We start from the raw sequence: 18261 nt of genomic DNA on the forward strand, positions 1-18261 counted from the left end.
GAAGATAGTCAGCAAAATCCCAGCTGAGGGCTACAGCACTGGCAGAGTTTTTGATACTTTGGAAATCTGTGCTAGCACACAGCCAGAGTGGCTAAGAACCATCCACAAGAACGGCTTCTGACTTCAGTTTTGTACCAGTCTCGGTACAACAGCACACAGGAAGTACATCCAAACCTTGCCTACACAGGAGCCTTAGGTGGGAATTTCTCTGGCAGTTCTTAGACTCACAGAGTCTGGCAGTTAGGGCTGGGCATGAAAAGGGGTGTGGAAAAGAAAGTTAGAAGGTCATTTGCAAGGTAATGTCCTTTTTTGCATGTTTTCATTGTGTAAATACTTCTTTTAGTTTCATCAGTGTTATCTTGATAGCTTCTTGTTGTTCTTCATCTATACAATATCATCTCCTTAAAACCTCCACTGCATGCCACTCTTTCAGAGAGAAAGACAGGATTTTAGTAAGATTTGTAAAGTGCTAACCGGAATGTATCCCACTAGGTCCAACAGCTGCTCCTGATTTGTAAGATTGGCTGAGTTATTGTTCAACTGAAGTATTCATATCATTTTCCTCTTTCACTGAATCACAGAATGGTTAAGGTTGGAAAGGACCTCTGGAAGAAATTTTATGCAATTCCCCAGTTTATTGGAACCATACCTAGAGCTAGTTGGCAAGGACCATGTCCAGGTGGCTTTTGAATATCTCCAAGGATGGAGACTCCTGTCGTGGTTTAAGCCCAGCCTCCTTGGGCAGCCTGTGTCAGGGCTCAGTCACCCTCATGGTGCAAAAGCACTTCCCTGGTGTTCAGACAGAACCTCCCATGTTTGTGCCCCTTGTCTCTTGTCCTGTCATTGGGCAGCACTGAAGACAGCTTGGTTACGTCTTCTTTGCATCCTGCCTTCAGGAATTTACATACATGAGATCCCCTCAAGCCTTCCCTTCTGCAGGCTGAACAGTCCCATCTCTGTCAGCCTTTCCTCATAGGAGAGATGCTCCATTCCCTTTGTCACCTTAACACCCCTTCAGTGGACTTTCTCCAGTAGCTCCATTGTTCATTTTAGAACCATTCAGCTAATTCGAGAAGTTGTTTTTTAAGCAAAGGTTTATTAGATCATTCCTAAAGGTCATGATTTCCTTCAGTCAAGATACTCTATATCTGAATTGATGATACATGGACAATAATATATTGTACATTTCTTTTTTATTAATGAAAGTATTGAGATCATTGTTGAGGAGCAGCCTGCAGATTACTGCTCTTAACCTCATAATCTCCAGTGTACCTTTTCCTGTTAGCCAGTGGCATACTTGCTGTGCAGGTCTTACATCAGTCTTCAACTAGTCATCTCCTTGCTGACAGTACATGAAATGGTTTCTGGAAAATGCAAAAGAATATAAGTTCACGTGTTGTGATTTGGCATCTGCTGTTGTGTATCCCTGCTTAAAAAAGGATCTGCTTTTATGTACTGAATGACAGCCTGCATTAGTGGCTTCTAATCTGGAATTTAAAACGTACTGTTCTCATGGTACTTTTTAATGACAAAAAATAGAGTAGAGCATCTGCCTCTAAAAGATTAGATGACTCTTATTCAGTATTTTTTAAAAACTTCAGAATGTCATCCTCTCATACATACAGCACTGCTTGCTGGATTTAAAAGTGTTCTGTTACCATTGTAATCCAGTTCCAAGAGACTGGGTACAGGAAACCTTGCCATGCTGAAAAATCAGAGGGAAGGTGCTGTGGCCATTGGAACAGGACATATAAGAGAGAGTGGGATTTTCTTTTTTCTTTTTTCCTCTTTTCTTCTGGAATATATTTTAATAAATACTTGTATCTATCTTAAAATATATTTGTTTCTTTTAATTTTAAAGCTTGTGTTCTACCTCCTTTTCTTTGCATACATATTCCTCAGCATAAATTGCCCAATATTTTTCAGGGGTTGTTATAACTGAAAGTCATTACAAGAAGGTTGTGGATCTTTTGTTATTTTATGTGTGTGGGTTTTTATTGGGTTTGGATTTTTTTTCACTGTTAGAGCAATAGCAATTGCTTTCATGCAAAGGATTTTCTCATAGCTGTTTGTGAAGATTTTTCAGCATTATGACCTTGGCATTTTTCTTTTCTACTCTGCATCATACTTTAATTCTACAATATCTGTAGAAACTATCACAGTAGAATGTAATGGTGTGTTGGATTGCATGTCTAAAAATCAAAATCAAGGTACACGGAAGTGTCGGCTGTTCACCTAAGACAGACTGTAGCTATAAGCCTTGTTTAGCCCAGATCTACATCTGTAAATGACCCAAAAAAAAAAAACAAACAAACCCCACCAAAAAAACCCAAAACAAAACAAAAAATCAACACCAAAACCAAAATCTAGGAGGATATGCTGTCTAATCTGTAGGGTTTTTTTCTGCTTTCCACCTAGTCATACATGGATCATGATGATGGCATAGAAAATGTACTAACAGTTACTTCTGTTCCACAGAGTCGGCCCCTCCCTTTCAGGATTCTAGAAAACAATGGAAAGAATATAAGGAAAATGTTAAACATGATTATGGAGTTGAGTTTTATAATTCTGGAAACTAATTTACAGACAGGTGAAACTGTATTTTGTTGCAGTTTGTGTTGTGTAAGGCTTTTTTCCCACAGGACTTTTAAATTGAAGACTCTAAACCAACAGGGTTAGCAGTGCTCATATCAAATACAGTTTTTAAAAAGTTGTTCAAGACAGTTCTATTAGGATGTAATTACAAACAGACAGTATCTTGGAATTACTGCAAAGAAAAAAACCTAACAAAAACCAAACCTCAGAAACCCAGCATGTGCCTTAATTGTATTATTCCTATACCAGCCTAAAACCGGGAACTGTCTGTCTATTTGAACCATACTAACTTCAGTAGCTTAGCAAAAAATAATATGATGGTAAGTTACGGCTTTGATCATTAAACAGATTCTCCATCTATTGTTTTGTTAAAGGGATATACAATAACATAAAAAGATGTTTTTTTCATATTTCTAGGACACAACAAATAGCTGGACATCTTCACACCTTATTTTAGTCTGTAAATACTAAGAGTGTTTTCGTCTTTTAACTTCTAGGAAGAGCTTTGAGGACCTAGATAGTGATGCTAAAACTCTGTAGGTGTTGCAGCTAATTGAGTAAATACAAACTGTCATGCATTACATCCTTTACCACTTTGAAATGAAATGGAAACTGAGTGTTTTGCTTTAGCAGGAAGGTTAGACAGAAGCTGCCATTGAGAACCAAAGTGTATGGGGAATAGGTGCCTGTCTTTGGAATGTCTCTGTAGTTTGATTTATTTATTTCTTCATTTCTTTTCCCCCAAATGAATTACTGAGTATTAGCAAATGTAAAAAAAAAAAAAAATAAAAATTAAAAAATCATTGCTTTTCTAATGTAAATATTTATTTTCATGTCATGTTGCTGGGACTAATGTAACTTTTTTCTTTGTTTTCTTTCATGTCTCTCCTCCACAAGAACACTTGAAGAAAACGTCTACAAGACTGCCATTTCTTTGGCTCAACGATACAAGGTTCCACTTTGGGAAGTTTATATGACCCATCTGGAATTTTTGTTCACTGACAGTGGGTATGTTTTCTCCCCTGCAAATACACATACTATTCTGATACACAGAAATATGTGCTACCCTAGGGGAAAGTGAAGTATACTGTGGCTAGAGCTTGGTTTGTATTTTCATGCTTCTTGTGTTGTAGTAGTTTGGTAATTTTTTTTTTCCATGTGATGCTTTCATAACCAGTCACAAAAACAAGTGTACAAGAGAGGGTAAAAGTCCATATGTGTCTTAGTGTTCTGAGTATCCTGGGACATTCTTTTTAGTGTTCAGGTTTCCACGGCTTTAAATGCTAAATGCTGTTTTCCAGTAGCAATTTATCTTTTAGTTATTTTTACAGTCGCTTGGAATAGGGTCCTGAATCTTGATAGATTTACATGTAATTATTTTTCTTAAGTGTTGCTATTTATTGATCTCTCTTCTACATAATAACAAAGGAAATAAATATATTGAAGCTTCCCATTCACATTATTCATCTGTTCGTTTCAGTTTTTTGTAGAAGCAGGGTTATTTACAATATTTCTTGGGAACTTCTCTACCCTACAAGATTATGGCAGACTAGACCCAAGATTTGTGAAGGACATGAGGGGAGGGATGCTTTTTGTTTCTATTACAGAGTTCGTTTGAGGGGTTTTTTTTCTTTAATTTTTTTTTTTTTTTTTTAGTTCGACATTTTGTCAGTCAGGCAAGTATTTTTCGCCCACTGAAAGGAATAGCCCCATTCAATGAAAGTCTAAGCTACTTGCCTGAATAGTGTATTCAGGTGACAGTGATGTAGAGCCCCCTGTGTAATACAACAGCTCTTATTTTCGGTTCTGACAGATATGATCAAATTAGTCTAGTTTTGTTTCAAATATTAAATTGTGAAAGCAGGTTTAGCTTGCAGCAGTATTTGTATCTTTCTTACCAGCAATTAAAAAAAGCATTAAAACATTTTATAAAATATGAGGCATAAAAACAAGACTGATAGATGTTGGTGGTTGAAGAACATGAAATAACATTGAGATTTTTTTTCTTTTGCCTCCTCCAGAAAACAGAGAAGTCATACCCTCTAAATTTTTGCTGCTGCTAAATTATTTAGTGCTTTAAGCAAAATAGACTGTCAGGTTATAAACGTGGCAACACTTGGGTGAATGTGAAAGAGCCAGTTGACTTCTCTGGGACTAGAATATTGCCTAAGGTATTTTGCAGAAGTTGTCTACCATTTTCTTTGTTCCTGTCCTCCATGACTTAGTATTCATAGAATTCAGAAGTCACTGACATACAAATGAACAACCTTTTCCCTAACGAAATTCAAAGAAGGCTTGAAAATTGATGTATAATAGGATCATATGCCGCTCAGCATGTTTTTGTTGTATCGTAATCTCATTTTAAAGTTGATTGACAGCATACAGACATTACAGTATATTTTAGTCTTGAGATTATGGCATTAATAATGCATGCCTCATTATGCTTTCATTCTGAAGTGAAAAGAAGTTTATTCCAAGACTTAATCTCTTTAACCAAATATGCAGTATTTCTATAAGCTACTTTACATAGGGGGAAGATCAGAAGAATCACACAGTTTGTATTAACTATTTCTTTGATTACTTGACAACAAATAAACATCATGTTTTTTCTGTTATGCTGTGAATTTGAGTCTGATGAAAAAAATGTTTAGGATAACATTTTTTTACGTTCAATGAAAATTATAATTATTTCTTTTGAAGAATCTGATTGCATTTTACTGTGAAAGAAACCCTATAAAATGCATTTTACTGTTTTAGCAGCAGGAAGTTTTATGTTTCCTGTCACAAAATCTGTTATTCCAGAATCCTTCTGAACAGCATAGTGAACCCTTCTTACCCAACACCATTCCCACCCCAAAACTACATAGGAAACCTCTGTAGATCCTGTCCATATAATTTAATATCCATCTAGCCTTTAGTTTGACCTTTGGGTGTGGACAGAAAAATATATTCAGATCACACTCTTGAAATGATTCATGTCAAAGTGTCTCTTTTGTCTGATATTAAGAATAAATGATGCTTTATTTCCATTGATATCGTACTTATTTCCAGTAATATGCTAGAACACTTAACAAATAATGAGAATTTAGAGAATTAAAATAATGTTTGCAGGTTAACAACTTAATTGGAGAAGGTTCTAGATGTAAAAATAATTCAACTTATTCTCCCTCAGATATCAGAGAATAATTTTTAAACTGAGAGGAGGTTGTGTTAGTGGTATATGCTGTAAGAAAATCATCTTTAAGAATGAAATTGAGACATATTTTGCTTGGATACCAGAGAGAAAACTAACTTACATATGATATTTATACTCAGAAAAATTTGATGTTGAAATTCTAATTTAATCAGTTTTAGCGGTAGAGAAAAATCAAATGGGATTAGAAGACATCAGATTTCTAAATGAAGTGTACTGCATAACATGGCATTTGATTGGACTCTGGGGAGAGTCCAGGTGATAGTCACCTATAGGTTACTTTTTTCCTCAGGTTTTCGGTAAAACTTTCAGTTGAGAATGGTACAAACTTAAGATGAGACTTGCTTGATATGCACCCATTTTTCTCCTGGCTGTGTTAAAAAAGAAGTGATTGCTTTCAGCTGTCATTTATGTAGTCAGCTGGAGGTGTCTGAATTCATGCTGTGAAAGAGCTAATGCATTCTTTTCAAAAGGACCAGGAAAAAAATTTCTTGAAGCAGTGAGACTGGCTGAGGTCAACCCAAGGGTTGCTGATGTTTTCATAAGCTTTCAGGGATGACAATTTGAGAAGCAACTTCATAAAACTGTCAAATGGAATATGCTAAGCATGAATAATAGTGTCAAATAGATTAACTAGTAGGCAAGAGCTGATTTTCAGTGGCAGTCTTCTCAAAGCATGCCAGGTGTTCACTGACTACAGAAAATAGAATATAATAGATTGGGAGAACTTGTAACTGGGAATAGGTTTTTCATGCATCATTCATCACAAGGTTGGTGGAGTTTTGGGTTGGTTTTTATTGTTTGTGGTTGTTTTCTTTTTGTTTTTTGTTTTGTTTGTTTGTGGGGTTTGGTTGGTTTTGGTTGAGTTTTTTGTTTCTTTAAGTCATCTTGTACATATGCTCTGGATATATGTCTACTTTTGCATATATCTGTACCTAAGAGATTTGAAATGCTGCTTTTGATCCCACTTCCGTGTTCATGACCTTTAATCTGTATGCTCAAGTCATCAGATAACAAGATTAGGAAACACAAGAGCTCCTTAGATTTTGTTTACGGAGAGTAACAACTAAGTATTTATGAATGAGTATTTACTCTTTCAAAATGTCTTACAAAGTTGTACCTTAACCAAAGGAAAGTATTTTCCTTTCTCCTGAAAAATCTTTCATCTCATGTCCAGGCTTTTAAAGCTGAAATTATTTCTAAACACAGGTTAGCGACACTGGAAATAGAAGAAAGAACACAAAGTCTTGGTCTGTTTGAGACTTTGAAAACCAATCCTGAAGCATTACATGAACACATGGTTAAATATGTTTATCCAAGTATTGAAGGCAGAGATCACCAGCGGTTGCTTTATTATTTTACACTCCTTGAAAACTGTGGTTGCTCAGAAGTGGTGAAGCATGCTGTTAAACCTGAAACTCACATCCGACTCCTGAAAAAATTCAAAGCAGTTGCACCAGGTAGGAGAGTTCCTGTTTCTTTCCTTCATAGCTGTGTTTATTATTCTCTTATGTGAGTGCTGACATAATTATACTCATCTAGTCTGTACTCTCCACGTAATTATTTTCAATGAGCATATCAGATGAATGCAGGTAATTTAGAAGATTAGTCCTATTTTATAGGACTAAGGTCCTTCTCTTTGTATTACTGAAAGTTGGGTTTATCACAGCAAGCAAAAAAATATTAAAAACAGGTTTCTGTTGGTGGTGCAAGTTAAAATTATTGTCAGTGGTTCATAGAGATTTTTTTAATGAAGAAATGCAGACCTCCTAGGGCATAATTTTTAACAATTCAAGTTTAACATGAATATTCTCAAAGAATTTAGGACATTATCTTTCAGAAGTCTAAATTACACAATATGTTGGGAACCTCACATGTATCAGACACTAACTTTGCTGCAGAATTTGGAGAGATTGTGCATATAAATTCATGTATTGCAGGAAGAAAAAAATAATTTTTGGGGTGAGGAGGGATTGCCTTCAGTTGTTATTGATGTGTTTAAACAATCAAGTTCTGTAATGCTTGACAAAGAAAAATCCATCAGGAAGTCATTGCCTTCAAAGCTAGTTTTAAATGTTTCTCAAAAAAAATGTTTGTTTTATTTTTTTTAAAGTGCTAAGAGCATGCATCAGTCATAAAGTAGTCACTTTGTGTGGTAAAAAAATTATTGTATTACACCCCTAATTAAAATTCCCAGTGTTTAGCACAGTTTATATATAGTAGTCGAGGAACATCAAAGTATTTGTAGAGTCCCTAAGTATATGAAGAAAAGCATAGCAATAAAAGCCACTTATTTTAGGAATTATATGCATAAAGAGTAAAATCGTATTGTTGCTAGAAGAATTTGCAAGAGTTTTCTTCCTGTAGGAACCAAAGTAGTAACAGGACACTTGTATCATATAATTAATGTAAATGGGTTTATCTTTCCTGTCTCCAGTTAACCTTACTTAGTTTACCTGTGGTTAGTACCTTGCATTTTTGCTGAGATGGGTAGTAATTACTGATTGTTATATGATCAGAATACCCATTTTTTAATTAATGAAGACTTATATCTTGAAGTGCATGAAGTTTTCTAGATTTTATATAAAAAGAAAAATAATAGTGGAACTATTCTATATGCTATATGTATCTTCTTGCTTCTTTGATTATCCTCAGTTCGTATCAATATGTAATATTAAAATATGTTCCAGGGGATTGAGGGGTTTCACACACATTGAAACATAAAATTTCACTGTTACCTGTATGCAAACCTGACTTTGTTCCCAGTCTGATAGTACATACGTTTGTAAAGGAGATACAATAGAGTCTTTCTAGTTCTATAGATTCTGGTTTAGTACTGATTGTTTTACACATAGATATAATTGAATAACTTTTATTTTGTTCCCCTCTTTCTCCTTCTGTCAATAGGTCTCAATTACAAAAAGCTAACAGATGAAAATGAAAACCCTCTGGAAATACTGGAGCCTGTCCTTACAAGTCAAAATATTCTATCTATTTCCAAACTGGCTCCCAAAATTCCTAAAAAAGATGGCAGCATGCTGTCACCAAGCTCTATTTATGCTGTCTGGTTACAGAAGCTTTTTTGGAATGGCGATCACCATCTCATTAAAAAAATACCAGAAACCATGGATGAGTGGCTACATGCATACGATATGTGTTCCAAGTACTTTGACAGACTCAATCCAGATGATATTGTCACTTTTATTGATGAAATTACTTTTTCTTCAAAAGCTGTCACAAAGGTAAGCAGATATATGTGAAGAATTTCAAGCCTCAGGTGAGTCTCCCTTCTTTTTATGGCTTCCAGTATAAAACCCAGATTTTTATACAGTTAGAGGAATTAGCTTTGTGTATCAGTTTTTGATGTAACCCCAAGGTCCCATTATTCTGTTTCGGCAGAGAATAAGACATTCTTCTTGTGTGTTTCATAGAAGCATAGAAAGGTTTGGATTGGAAGAGACCTTAAAGCTCATCTAGTTCCAAACCCTGCCATGGGCAGGGACACCTTCAACTAGTCAAGGTTGCTTAAAGATCTGTCCAACCTGGCCTTGAACACTGCCAGGGATGGGACAACCACAGCTTCTCTGGGCAACCTGTTCTAGTGCCTCACCACCCTCACAGTAAAAAATTTCTTCCTAATGCCTGATGTAAATTTCCCCTCTCATTTTAAAGCCATTGCCCTTTGTCCTGTCCCTACATGCCCTTGTAAAAAGTTGCTCTCCAGCTTTCTTGTAGCCCCGTTTAGGTACTGGAAGGCTGTTCTAAGGGTCTCCCCTAAGCCTTTTCTTCAGGCTGAACAAGCCCAGCTCTCTCAGCCTGTCTTTGTAATAGAGGTGCTCCAGCCCCCTTATCATCTTTGTGTCCATTCTCTGGAATTGCTCCAGCAGATCCATGTCCTTCTTATGTTGGAGCACCAGAACTGAACACAGTATTGCAGGTGGTGTCTCAGGAAAGCAAAGCAGAGGGGGAGAATCCCCTTCCTCGACCTGCTGGTCACTCTTCTGTTGATGCATCACAGGATTCGATTGGCTTTCGGGGTTGTGAGCCCACATTGCTGGGTCATGTTGAGTTTCTCATCAACCAACACTCCGAAGTCCTTTTCCGCAGGGCTGCTCTTAATCCATTCTCTGTCCAGGCTCTAGTTGTGCTTGGGATTGCCCTAACCCAGATGCAGGGCCTTGCATTTGGTCTTACTGAGCTTCATGAGATGTTGCCTTTGTTGGCGTGGCGACCTGGTTCAGGAACGACACAACGGCCAACCCCTGGCCGCTCGGGCCCTCAGCTCACTGACACCAACGTGGTGGATGGCAAATGGCGTTTATTGGCGAGTAACATGGTGTTATATAGCCTAGGTTTACAACGTCACGTCCGTCTGCTTACGACCTAGGTTAGGCCCTATTGGCTACTCAGAGGGGGGTCTTATTGGCTACTCAGAGGGGGGTCTTATTGGCTACTCAGAGGGGGGTCTTATCTTTCCGTACAGCGCGACATCTTCCGATCGCCAGACCCTAACTACCTACAATGAGATTTGCACAGGCTCACCTCTCAAGCCTGTCAAGGGCCTTTTGGATGGCATCCCTTCCCTGCACCATGTCAACTGCACCACACAGCTTGGTTTCATTGGAAACTTGCTGAGAGTACAGTCAATTGCACTGGCCATGTCACCGACAAAATTGTTAAAATAGCGCTGGTCCCAGTACTATCCCCCGAGGAACACCACCTGTCACTGATTTTTGACTTGGTCATTGGAATGTTAATAACAACTCTTTGAGTGTGACCACCCAGCCAATTCCTTATACATAGAGCAGTTCATCCACTAAATTCATGCCTCTCCAGGTTAGAGACAAGGATGTTATGTGGGAGAGTGTTGCACAAGTCCAGGTAGGTAACAGTCTTTCCTTATCCACCAGTGCTGTAACCCTGCTGTAGAAGGCCACCAAATTTGTCAGGCATGATTTGCCCGTAGTGAAGCCACGTTGATTGTCACCAGTCACCTCCTTATTTTCCATCTGTTTAGCATAGCTTCCAGGAGGACCTGCTGCATGATCTTGCCAGGCACCAAAGTGAAACTGACTGGCCTGTAGTTCCCTGTGTCTTCCTTTCTTCCCGTTTTTAAAATGGGCCTTCTCCATATCCTGGATAACCAGATCTTCCATCTCCTTCTGGAGAGTGCTCACATTTTCCCTAGTCTTCTTTTTATCACTTACTTATAGAAGTTTTTCTTGTTTCCCTTGGCATCCCTGGCCTGATTTTAATCCATTAGGGCTTTAGCTTTCCTAACCTGACCCCCTGCTGCTTAGACAATTTCTCTGAATTCCTTCCAAGCCACTTGCCCTTGCTTCCACCCTCTGAAGGTCTCCTTTTTATTCTGGAGTTTGTTCAGGAGGTCCTTGTGCGTCCATGCAAGCCTTCTGGTGGTTTTGCCTGACTTCTGCTTTGCCAGGAAACATCATTGTTCCTGAGCTTGGAGGAGGTGATCCTTGCATGTTAATCAGCTTTCTTGGGCCCCTCTTGCCTTCAGGGCTTTATTCCATGGTATTCTAACAAGCAAATCCCTGAAAAAGCCTAGGTCTGCTCCCCTGAAGCCCAGGGTTTATGTCCTCCTTGCTGCCCTAAAGATCTTGAATGCTACCGTTTCATGGTCACTGCAGCCAAGCCTGCCCTTGAACTTCACATTACTCACCACGAGCTCCTTATTGGTGAGAGCAAGGTCCAGCATGGCACCTCTCCTGCTCTTCTTTCACTTTAGGAAAGTGAAGGAAATTATCATCAGTGCAACCTCCTGAATTGCTTATGCATTGCTCTGTTGTCTCTCCAACAGGTATCATGTGGTTGTGTTTATTTATTTTACTTGTGCTTATCCTAAAATTCATTACGCTGCAGACTTGTGTTTTGTACCAGGCTTTTATATTCTGAATAGGATGCTCCACATTCTGGGAAGAAGCATTCTGGGCCAGTGCTTAGGGTTTCTAGGCACTGTAATAATATAAATTATAAACTGTCATAATCTCCATCTGGCTGAAAGCCTGTGATTGAAATAATGTGCTTTCATGTCCATAACATGTATTACCAGATGTGAAGTTTCTTGTTGCCCAGTGAAACCTATTTCTAAGGATATTATTGACATAAAGTTTTACCCATTCTTTCTAATGTTATCTACTGCCAAGCACAAAAAAGGGATTAGATTTCTTACATATTTCCTTATTAAAAGATCTTGAGATATCTTCACTAATTTCTTCTGAAATGAAAAGACAGTAAAGAGGAGTTGTTTGGTTGGGTATTTTTGTGTCTTTACCTGTTCTGGATTATGCTCATGTTCCAGAAGTGTTTGTTCACTGCGTTCAATCAGGTGAATTCAAATTTGTTCCCTCTTTGGATATTGTTGTGGTGTTCCCACAATACTACTGGAAATGTATTAGAACCCATCTACCCTGTATCTGTACCAGAATTGGTGTACAAAAGATTTGCATTGAAATTCTCTGAAATTGTAAGCATGAAATTTATGCTTTGATCAATTTGTCATGCCAGACCAACACATTTTATCGCTAGTTCAACCAGCTGTCTCGTAAGCCTGTTCAGCAGAACTACTGTCTTGTTCAAGTGCTTTGATCCAAGTTTATCCCATAATCACACTGAGCATTTCATGCTTATCAGGAAAGACTTGACACTTACCCTGAGATCTCAGTTGCCTGACCTTGGACTATGATAGCCAGGGAATGACTCTTGTCTAGTGAGAAGGGAATATTGTCTTCACATGATTGCTGCTAGTGACTACTTGAAATTCTTGCTGTTAATATATCTTGCTGTACTAAAGAGGTAGTCATAAATGTTTGCTTCCACAGATATTCAGCAGAGGCTATTTAAACTTTTGTGCGTGTGTGTGGTTGTTTTGTTTTGTTTTATTTGTCCCCAGTTCTTCCATTATCACAGCTCTTCTTTGGATCCAGTATATCGGCATCAATCTTCAGCTGAAGAAGGTGGAGATTGATGCACTGTTTTTGTTGTGTTTGTTGTAAGTGAAACAGGTGAAATCCTTTACTCTTCATCAGTACCCTCTTCATACGCTGAAGAACTTGGACCACAGCAGCTCAGTGCTACAAATAGTGAGAGAGTTTCTGCTTGTGGTACTTTATACTCAAAAATGCTTTTAATTCTGAATAGCTGTTCCAGTTTTTCTTAGTAAATAATAATTCAGTCCACTTCCATACTGGTAAGCATAGCCGTAATTGCATGTATGGAACAGATTTCTCCCTTAAAAGGAGATGTTCCAAATATTCAGTGGAACTACTGCATATGTTTTTGCGTACATTTTGATTCTGACATATTTTCTTCCAGTAGATCTGTTTGCTTTTTTAAATAATGCTGACTTCATAGATTCTTAATTATAGTAATGATCATACCAGCTTTTTTATCTTGATGATTTCACATTTATTCCCCTTTGTGTGTGAAATATTTTAGGTAATTTGGGGATTTTTTTTTTTTTTAATTCCTTTGTTGCCAGTGTTCTATTTATTGTGCTAGATAGTTGGTAATGTCTTCAAACAACCATCTGTTTCAAAGCTCATAGGTCATTGCCCTGATGACTGTTGATTAGCAGTACTCTGGAAAAAAGGGTCCAACAAACAAAAAAACCACAACTGAAAACAATTACTTTAATTGCTATGTTTTCATTGTTGAACACACATTACAAATAGAGATGGGCATAATATGTTGATTAGGAAGAAAATACTATAGCTTCAGATGGCTAAAGTAGAATAAAAAGCAGTGATAGCACCTGTTCTGTCTTCTATACAGAAAAAGAAGGTGATATTTCCCTCACATGGTCTCTTTCTTGCAGCATTCCATAGGCTTGGCCATGTTCATTCAGACTATGGCTGACATTTTTTGTTTACTGTTCCATCCTTTATAGTTTCTTTTCCAACTTCTGATACAAAGGGAGGGCTTTGCTTGCAACTTCATATTTTTAATTGAGAGGTTAGCTCTTAATTTCTCTGAGTCAGTAATGCTTTTTGACCTTTTTCTTCTTACTTAAGCAGGAATACAGTGTCCAGATTTTGACCACACACCAGATGAGTGTAGAATGAGACCTATCACAACTGGATATTAATCTGCACCATTTTCTCTTTCAATATTTATTGTTTTTTTAAAGAACTGTGTAAAAAAAACTCAGTTAAAAAAAAAACAACACCAAACCACCAAAACCCCCAAAAAACTCAAAGTGTGATTCAGTATCTTGTCTGGCTGACTGACTTTGTAATGCTGTATGAAATGCTAAGGAAAGTGGCAGGGCATGACATTGCCTGAAAATGTACAAGGAATGTGTTGATAGTATTCTTGCATAGCATGACTGCATTCAGATGTTACCTTCCAAATTACTTAGCTTTTTTTATTGCATTTTATCACTGCTCTCCAGTTCAGTTGGTTTGTCTTGTCTGACTTTGTTTTCTTCCTAGGTATTGACAGTACTTCTTTTTCTAAAATCCGTATGTTTTCAGGTACTTTCTTGTGCTGTGCCATTAATAGTTATTTTAATTAAATCTGCTTCGAGACTGCATAATAGGAAATTTCATGAGTAACGTCTTTTCTTTAACTGGTTCCTTACATGTATTACAACTTTACCCTAATTGCCAGATGAACTGTGCTGGATCTGGCAGGGATGGAATTAACTTTCTACATGGCAGCTTCTATGCGGCTGTACTTTGGATTTGTGACTAAACCAGTGTTGATAACACTCTAGTGCTTTACCTATTGCTGAGCACTGCTTGCACAGTGTCAGGGCTTTCTTTTTTTCTCAACGCCCCAGCCTTGAGAAGGGTGCAGGTAGGCAAAAACTGGGGAGGGGCCACATCCAGGATAGCTGAACTGGCTGTCCAAAGGTGCCTTCTATGGCATATAATGTCACACTCAGCAGTAACAAACGGGGTTGGAGGGTGTGTTCCAAGGTTGCTTGGAGGTTGTCTGGGCATTGGTCTGCTTGTGGGAGGTAGCGTATGCATCATAGTTTTGGTTTGTTATTTTTTTCCCCTTTATGTATTAAACTGTCTTTACCTTGATCCACAAGATTTCTTGCTTTTGCCTTTCTCTTTCCTCTCCCCCTGTAGGAATTGGGAATCAGCTTTTGTTATTCCGTAACTGTTTAACACACTTTGGAATTAATTAATTTAATAGGCTTTCTGTTCTAGTATATCTGGTTGGCTTGGGCTACATGACATTTGATTGGTGGAAAATACAAAGCCAGGATTTAGTGGCAGAAACTTTAGTGAAAGAAACTGTTCTCTCTGAACATCAGGAAACATTTTTTGTTATGAGGGTGGCTGATCACTGGCACAGGTTATGCAGAGTCGTGCAGTCTCCCACACTGGAAATACTCAAAAGCTACCTGGACGTGGTCCTAGGCAACTTGCTCTAGATGGCCCTATTTGAGCAGGGGCTTTGGACCAGATGTCCCTTCCAACCTCAACCATTCTGTCCTTTAGCATTGCTGGCATTCCGGGTTCCTGTGGCAATAAAATGAATATTTCCGAAGTAAAAAAGAGCTATTTCCATTATCTCATATTTGAATGTCCTGGGAGTAAGAGTGTCAGGGTCAACATCTTCATGTGAAAGTGAATATTACTTGTACAGTACTTCATTATGAATACTTACATATTCTCAAGGAAGTGGGTGTCTGAGTTTTTACCCTGAGGAGTGAAATCTGCTGGGCTGAAATAGTGTGATGTTCCTTGATTTGAAAATGAAAGAAAACATTATGTTTTTTTTAAGATTTCACAACATGTTATAGCCTATAGAATAAAAAAAAAACCCCACAAAACAAAACCCACAAAACTGTAAAAGCTTTTAAAACTAAAAATTTGCTTCACACACAAAGAATGAACCAGCCCCTAAGCTACTTCTATTTTTTTTTTTTATATTATTTTATCATGGGCTATGGTACCAAATCTCATTACTGAAGCTGACTAGAAGTATGGAGGGCAGTCATCTAGAGAAGTGATATGTCAGTAGCGCTTCATTTTGGCACTATGTGTATATGAATTTATAATTAAAATAGTCTTGGGAAGAACCTGTATTCTTTTCTTTTTAATTTTTTATTCTGTATGTGTTTATGGGATCATGACTTCTAAACCGTCACTGTGTTCTCATGATTCTCTATGATACAACAGTTAGATGGAATACTTAAGTTGTTTGCCTTTTGCATCTCTCTTAATTGCATTTTGAACATTAGATAGTACAGTAGAAGGGGGGAAATGAAATATGTAGCTGTTTCATCTTTATCAAGTTTACAAAATGAATATGTAAATCCATCTGTCGTCATTAAATTTTAATGTGATGTGAAGAGCCTTTTCCTTGCTTACAGTATATCCTGATATTAAGACCTTGTTTAAAGTAACAAAATCATATTTAATTACTTTTGGTGGCAATGGAACTGAGTTGCATTGGACCTGAATGGCAAAATATCCTTTGTATTTACCCTATTAACACTGACAAGTTTGCTTAGTTCTTACAATAATGTCCACCCATTTTGCTTTTATCATTAAAAATCTAGTAGTGTATTACTGTGTTTTGCAGCAACAGCATGAAAAACCTTACAACTTTGTGATTTTTAGGGACATTTTTTTCTATTTTTGTATTTCTTGTGTTTATGCCTTTTCATTAAAATTGTATGCCTTTGTCCAGTATTCCAGTAACCAAGATATCTGATATTAAAAGTATCTAATGCAGTGGGTTTAGGCAGGGGAGGCCCCTACCCATTAGAAAGTGTATTGCAAGTATCCTTAAAACTGTTTATAACTGAGGTTATAAACTAACAAATCATACATGATTTTTTTTTTTTTAAATTGTATTTCAGACTTTATTTTGAACTTACAGGTGAAACTGTGTCTTGACTTAAGGGCAGTTTGCTGTTATACTGTCTATATAAAGAGTATTTCCATCTCTATCCTTTTCCAACACAATCTTGGTTTCTGGAAGCTTGTGAGGCGCAATTCTGAAGTCTTAAATTCCATTCTGATGCACTGGAATAAAATGGCCCTTTCAAGCTAGATGGAGAGGTAGGAGAAAACTTAATTCAGTGTATGTATGAATCCATTTCAAAATTCCAACTCTATGACAAGTATAGAGGTAAGAAAAACAAACAAACCAACAGCCAAACAAAACAAAGCAGAAAACCTACTAAAAACAAACAAAAACCCAAACCAAACAAATAAACAAAAAAAAAAAAAAACAGCCAAACCCCCCCCCAAAAATTGGACTTCCCATCCCCATGGCTTGACTTCGCAAACGAAGATTTGGGAAGGGCTTTACCCACGCTTACTACAAGTGTACCGATGACTAAAAAGGCCAATGTGAGGTAGGCAAGTCCGGTTGGAAAAAGCAAAGCTAAAGGTCTCCTTGGGTGGTATAGGCATGGCACGATTCTTTCTCCGTTGTCTTTTCTCCTCAAGACTAGTTCTGCATGAGTTCTCAAAGGAGTCAACGACATTATGTATGGTGTGTCTCCAAGTCTCCCAATTGGAGGTCAAGGTGGACCACTGATGGTAGTCAATATGGCCAAGGCTAAGGTATTGTTTTAGGGAGTCCTTATATATCTTCTTTGGGGTACTTCTCTTGTGGCAACCGGTGGCAAGTTCACCGTAAAATGTGATTCTAGGGAGGCGGTGATCCTTTATCCTAGAGACGTGCCCTGCCCAGCGCAGCTGCAATTTCAGCGGTATGGCCTCAATGCTGGTGATCGCTGCCTGTTCAAGGACAGTAACATTTGACACACAGTCAGTCCAATGGATGGTTAGAATTGTATGGAGGCAGCGCTGATGAAACTGTTCGAGGAATCACAGGTGATGACAGTAGATAACCCATGATTCAGACCCGTATAAAAGAGTAGACAGTACAATGGCTCTATAGACACTAATCTTCGTACTTTTCTTCAGGTGTTTATTGCACCAGACTCTTTTATGGAGTTTTCCAAAGGCTCTATATGCCTTTGCTATTCTGTTGTCTATCTCTTTGTCGATCGTGGCATCCGAGGAAATAATGCTTCCCAGGTAGCTGAGCTGCTGAACTGACTTAAGCTCTGACTCGCCTGTAGTAATGTGGGAATGGTGATAATCTTGTGATGCAGGTTGGTAGAGAACTACTGTCTTCTTCAGGCTGACTTCCAGCCCAAAAAGCTCAGCCGCCCCTGCAAAGCAAGATGTTAAACGCTGCAGAGCTGCTTCTGTGGGGTCAACAAGAGCGACATCATCAGCAAACAGCAGTTCATGGACAAGATGATTTAGGGTCTTAGTGTGGGTCTTCAGTCGCCTTAGATTGAATAGGCTTCCATCAGTACAATATTGAATATAAATGCTGCTTTGTTCATTGAGGTCTACCATAGCCCTTTGGAGCATCATGCTGAAGAAGATTGTGAATAAAGTTGGTGTGAGAACGCAATCTTGTTTCACACAGTTGGTTATTGGGAAGGGCTCAGAGAGTGCATC

General features: G+C 38.0%; 1 protein-coding gene across 1 annotated transcript in view; it reads left to right on the forward strand.

The window, feature by feature from the left end:
- Nucleotides 1-18261, forward strand: part of NBAS (NBAS subunit of NRZ tethering complex) — a 176905-nt gene that overhangs the window by 100671 nt on the left and 57973 nt on the right. The window contains exons 42-44 of the mRNA XM_061367561.1: nucleotides 3493-3603; nucleotides 6998-7248; nucleotides 8696-9030. Coding sequence (XP_061223545.1) covers nucleotides 3493-3603; nucleotides 6998-7248; nucleotides 8696-9030 — 697 coding nt within the window. The remainder of the gene's footprint in view (nucleotides 1-3492; nucleotides 3604-6997; nucleotides 7249-8695; nucleotides 9031-18261) is intronic.

Source organism: Neopsephotus bourkii, unplaced genomic scaffold (assembly GCF_033783945.1).
Source record: "Neopsephotus bourkii isolate Nb327-2 ecotype Australia unplaced genomic scaffold, CSIRO-AGI_Nbou_v1 NB_1383, whole genome shotgun sequence".
In the NCBI taxonomy this organism is placed as follows: Eukaryota; Metazoa; Chordata; class Aves; order Psittaciformes; family Psittacidae; genus Neopsephotus; species Neopsephotus bourkii.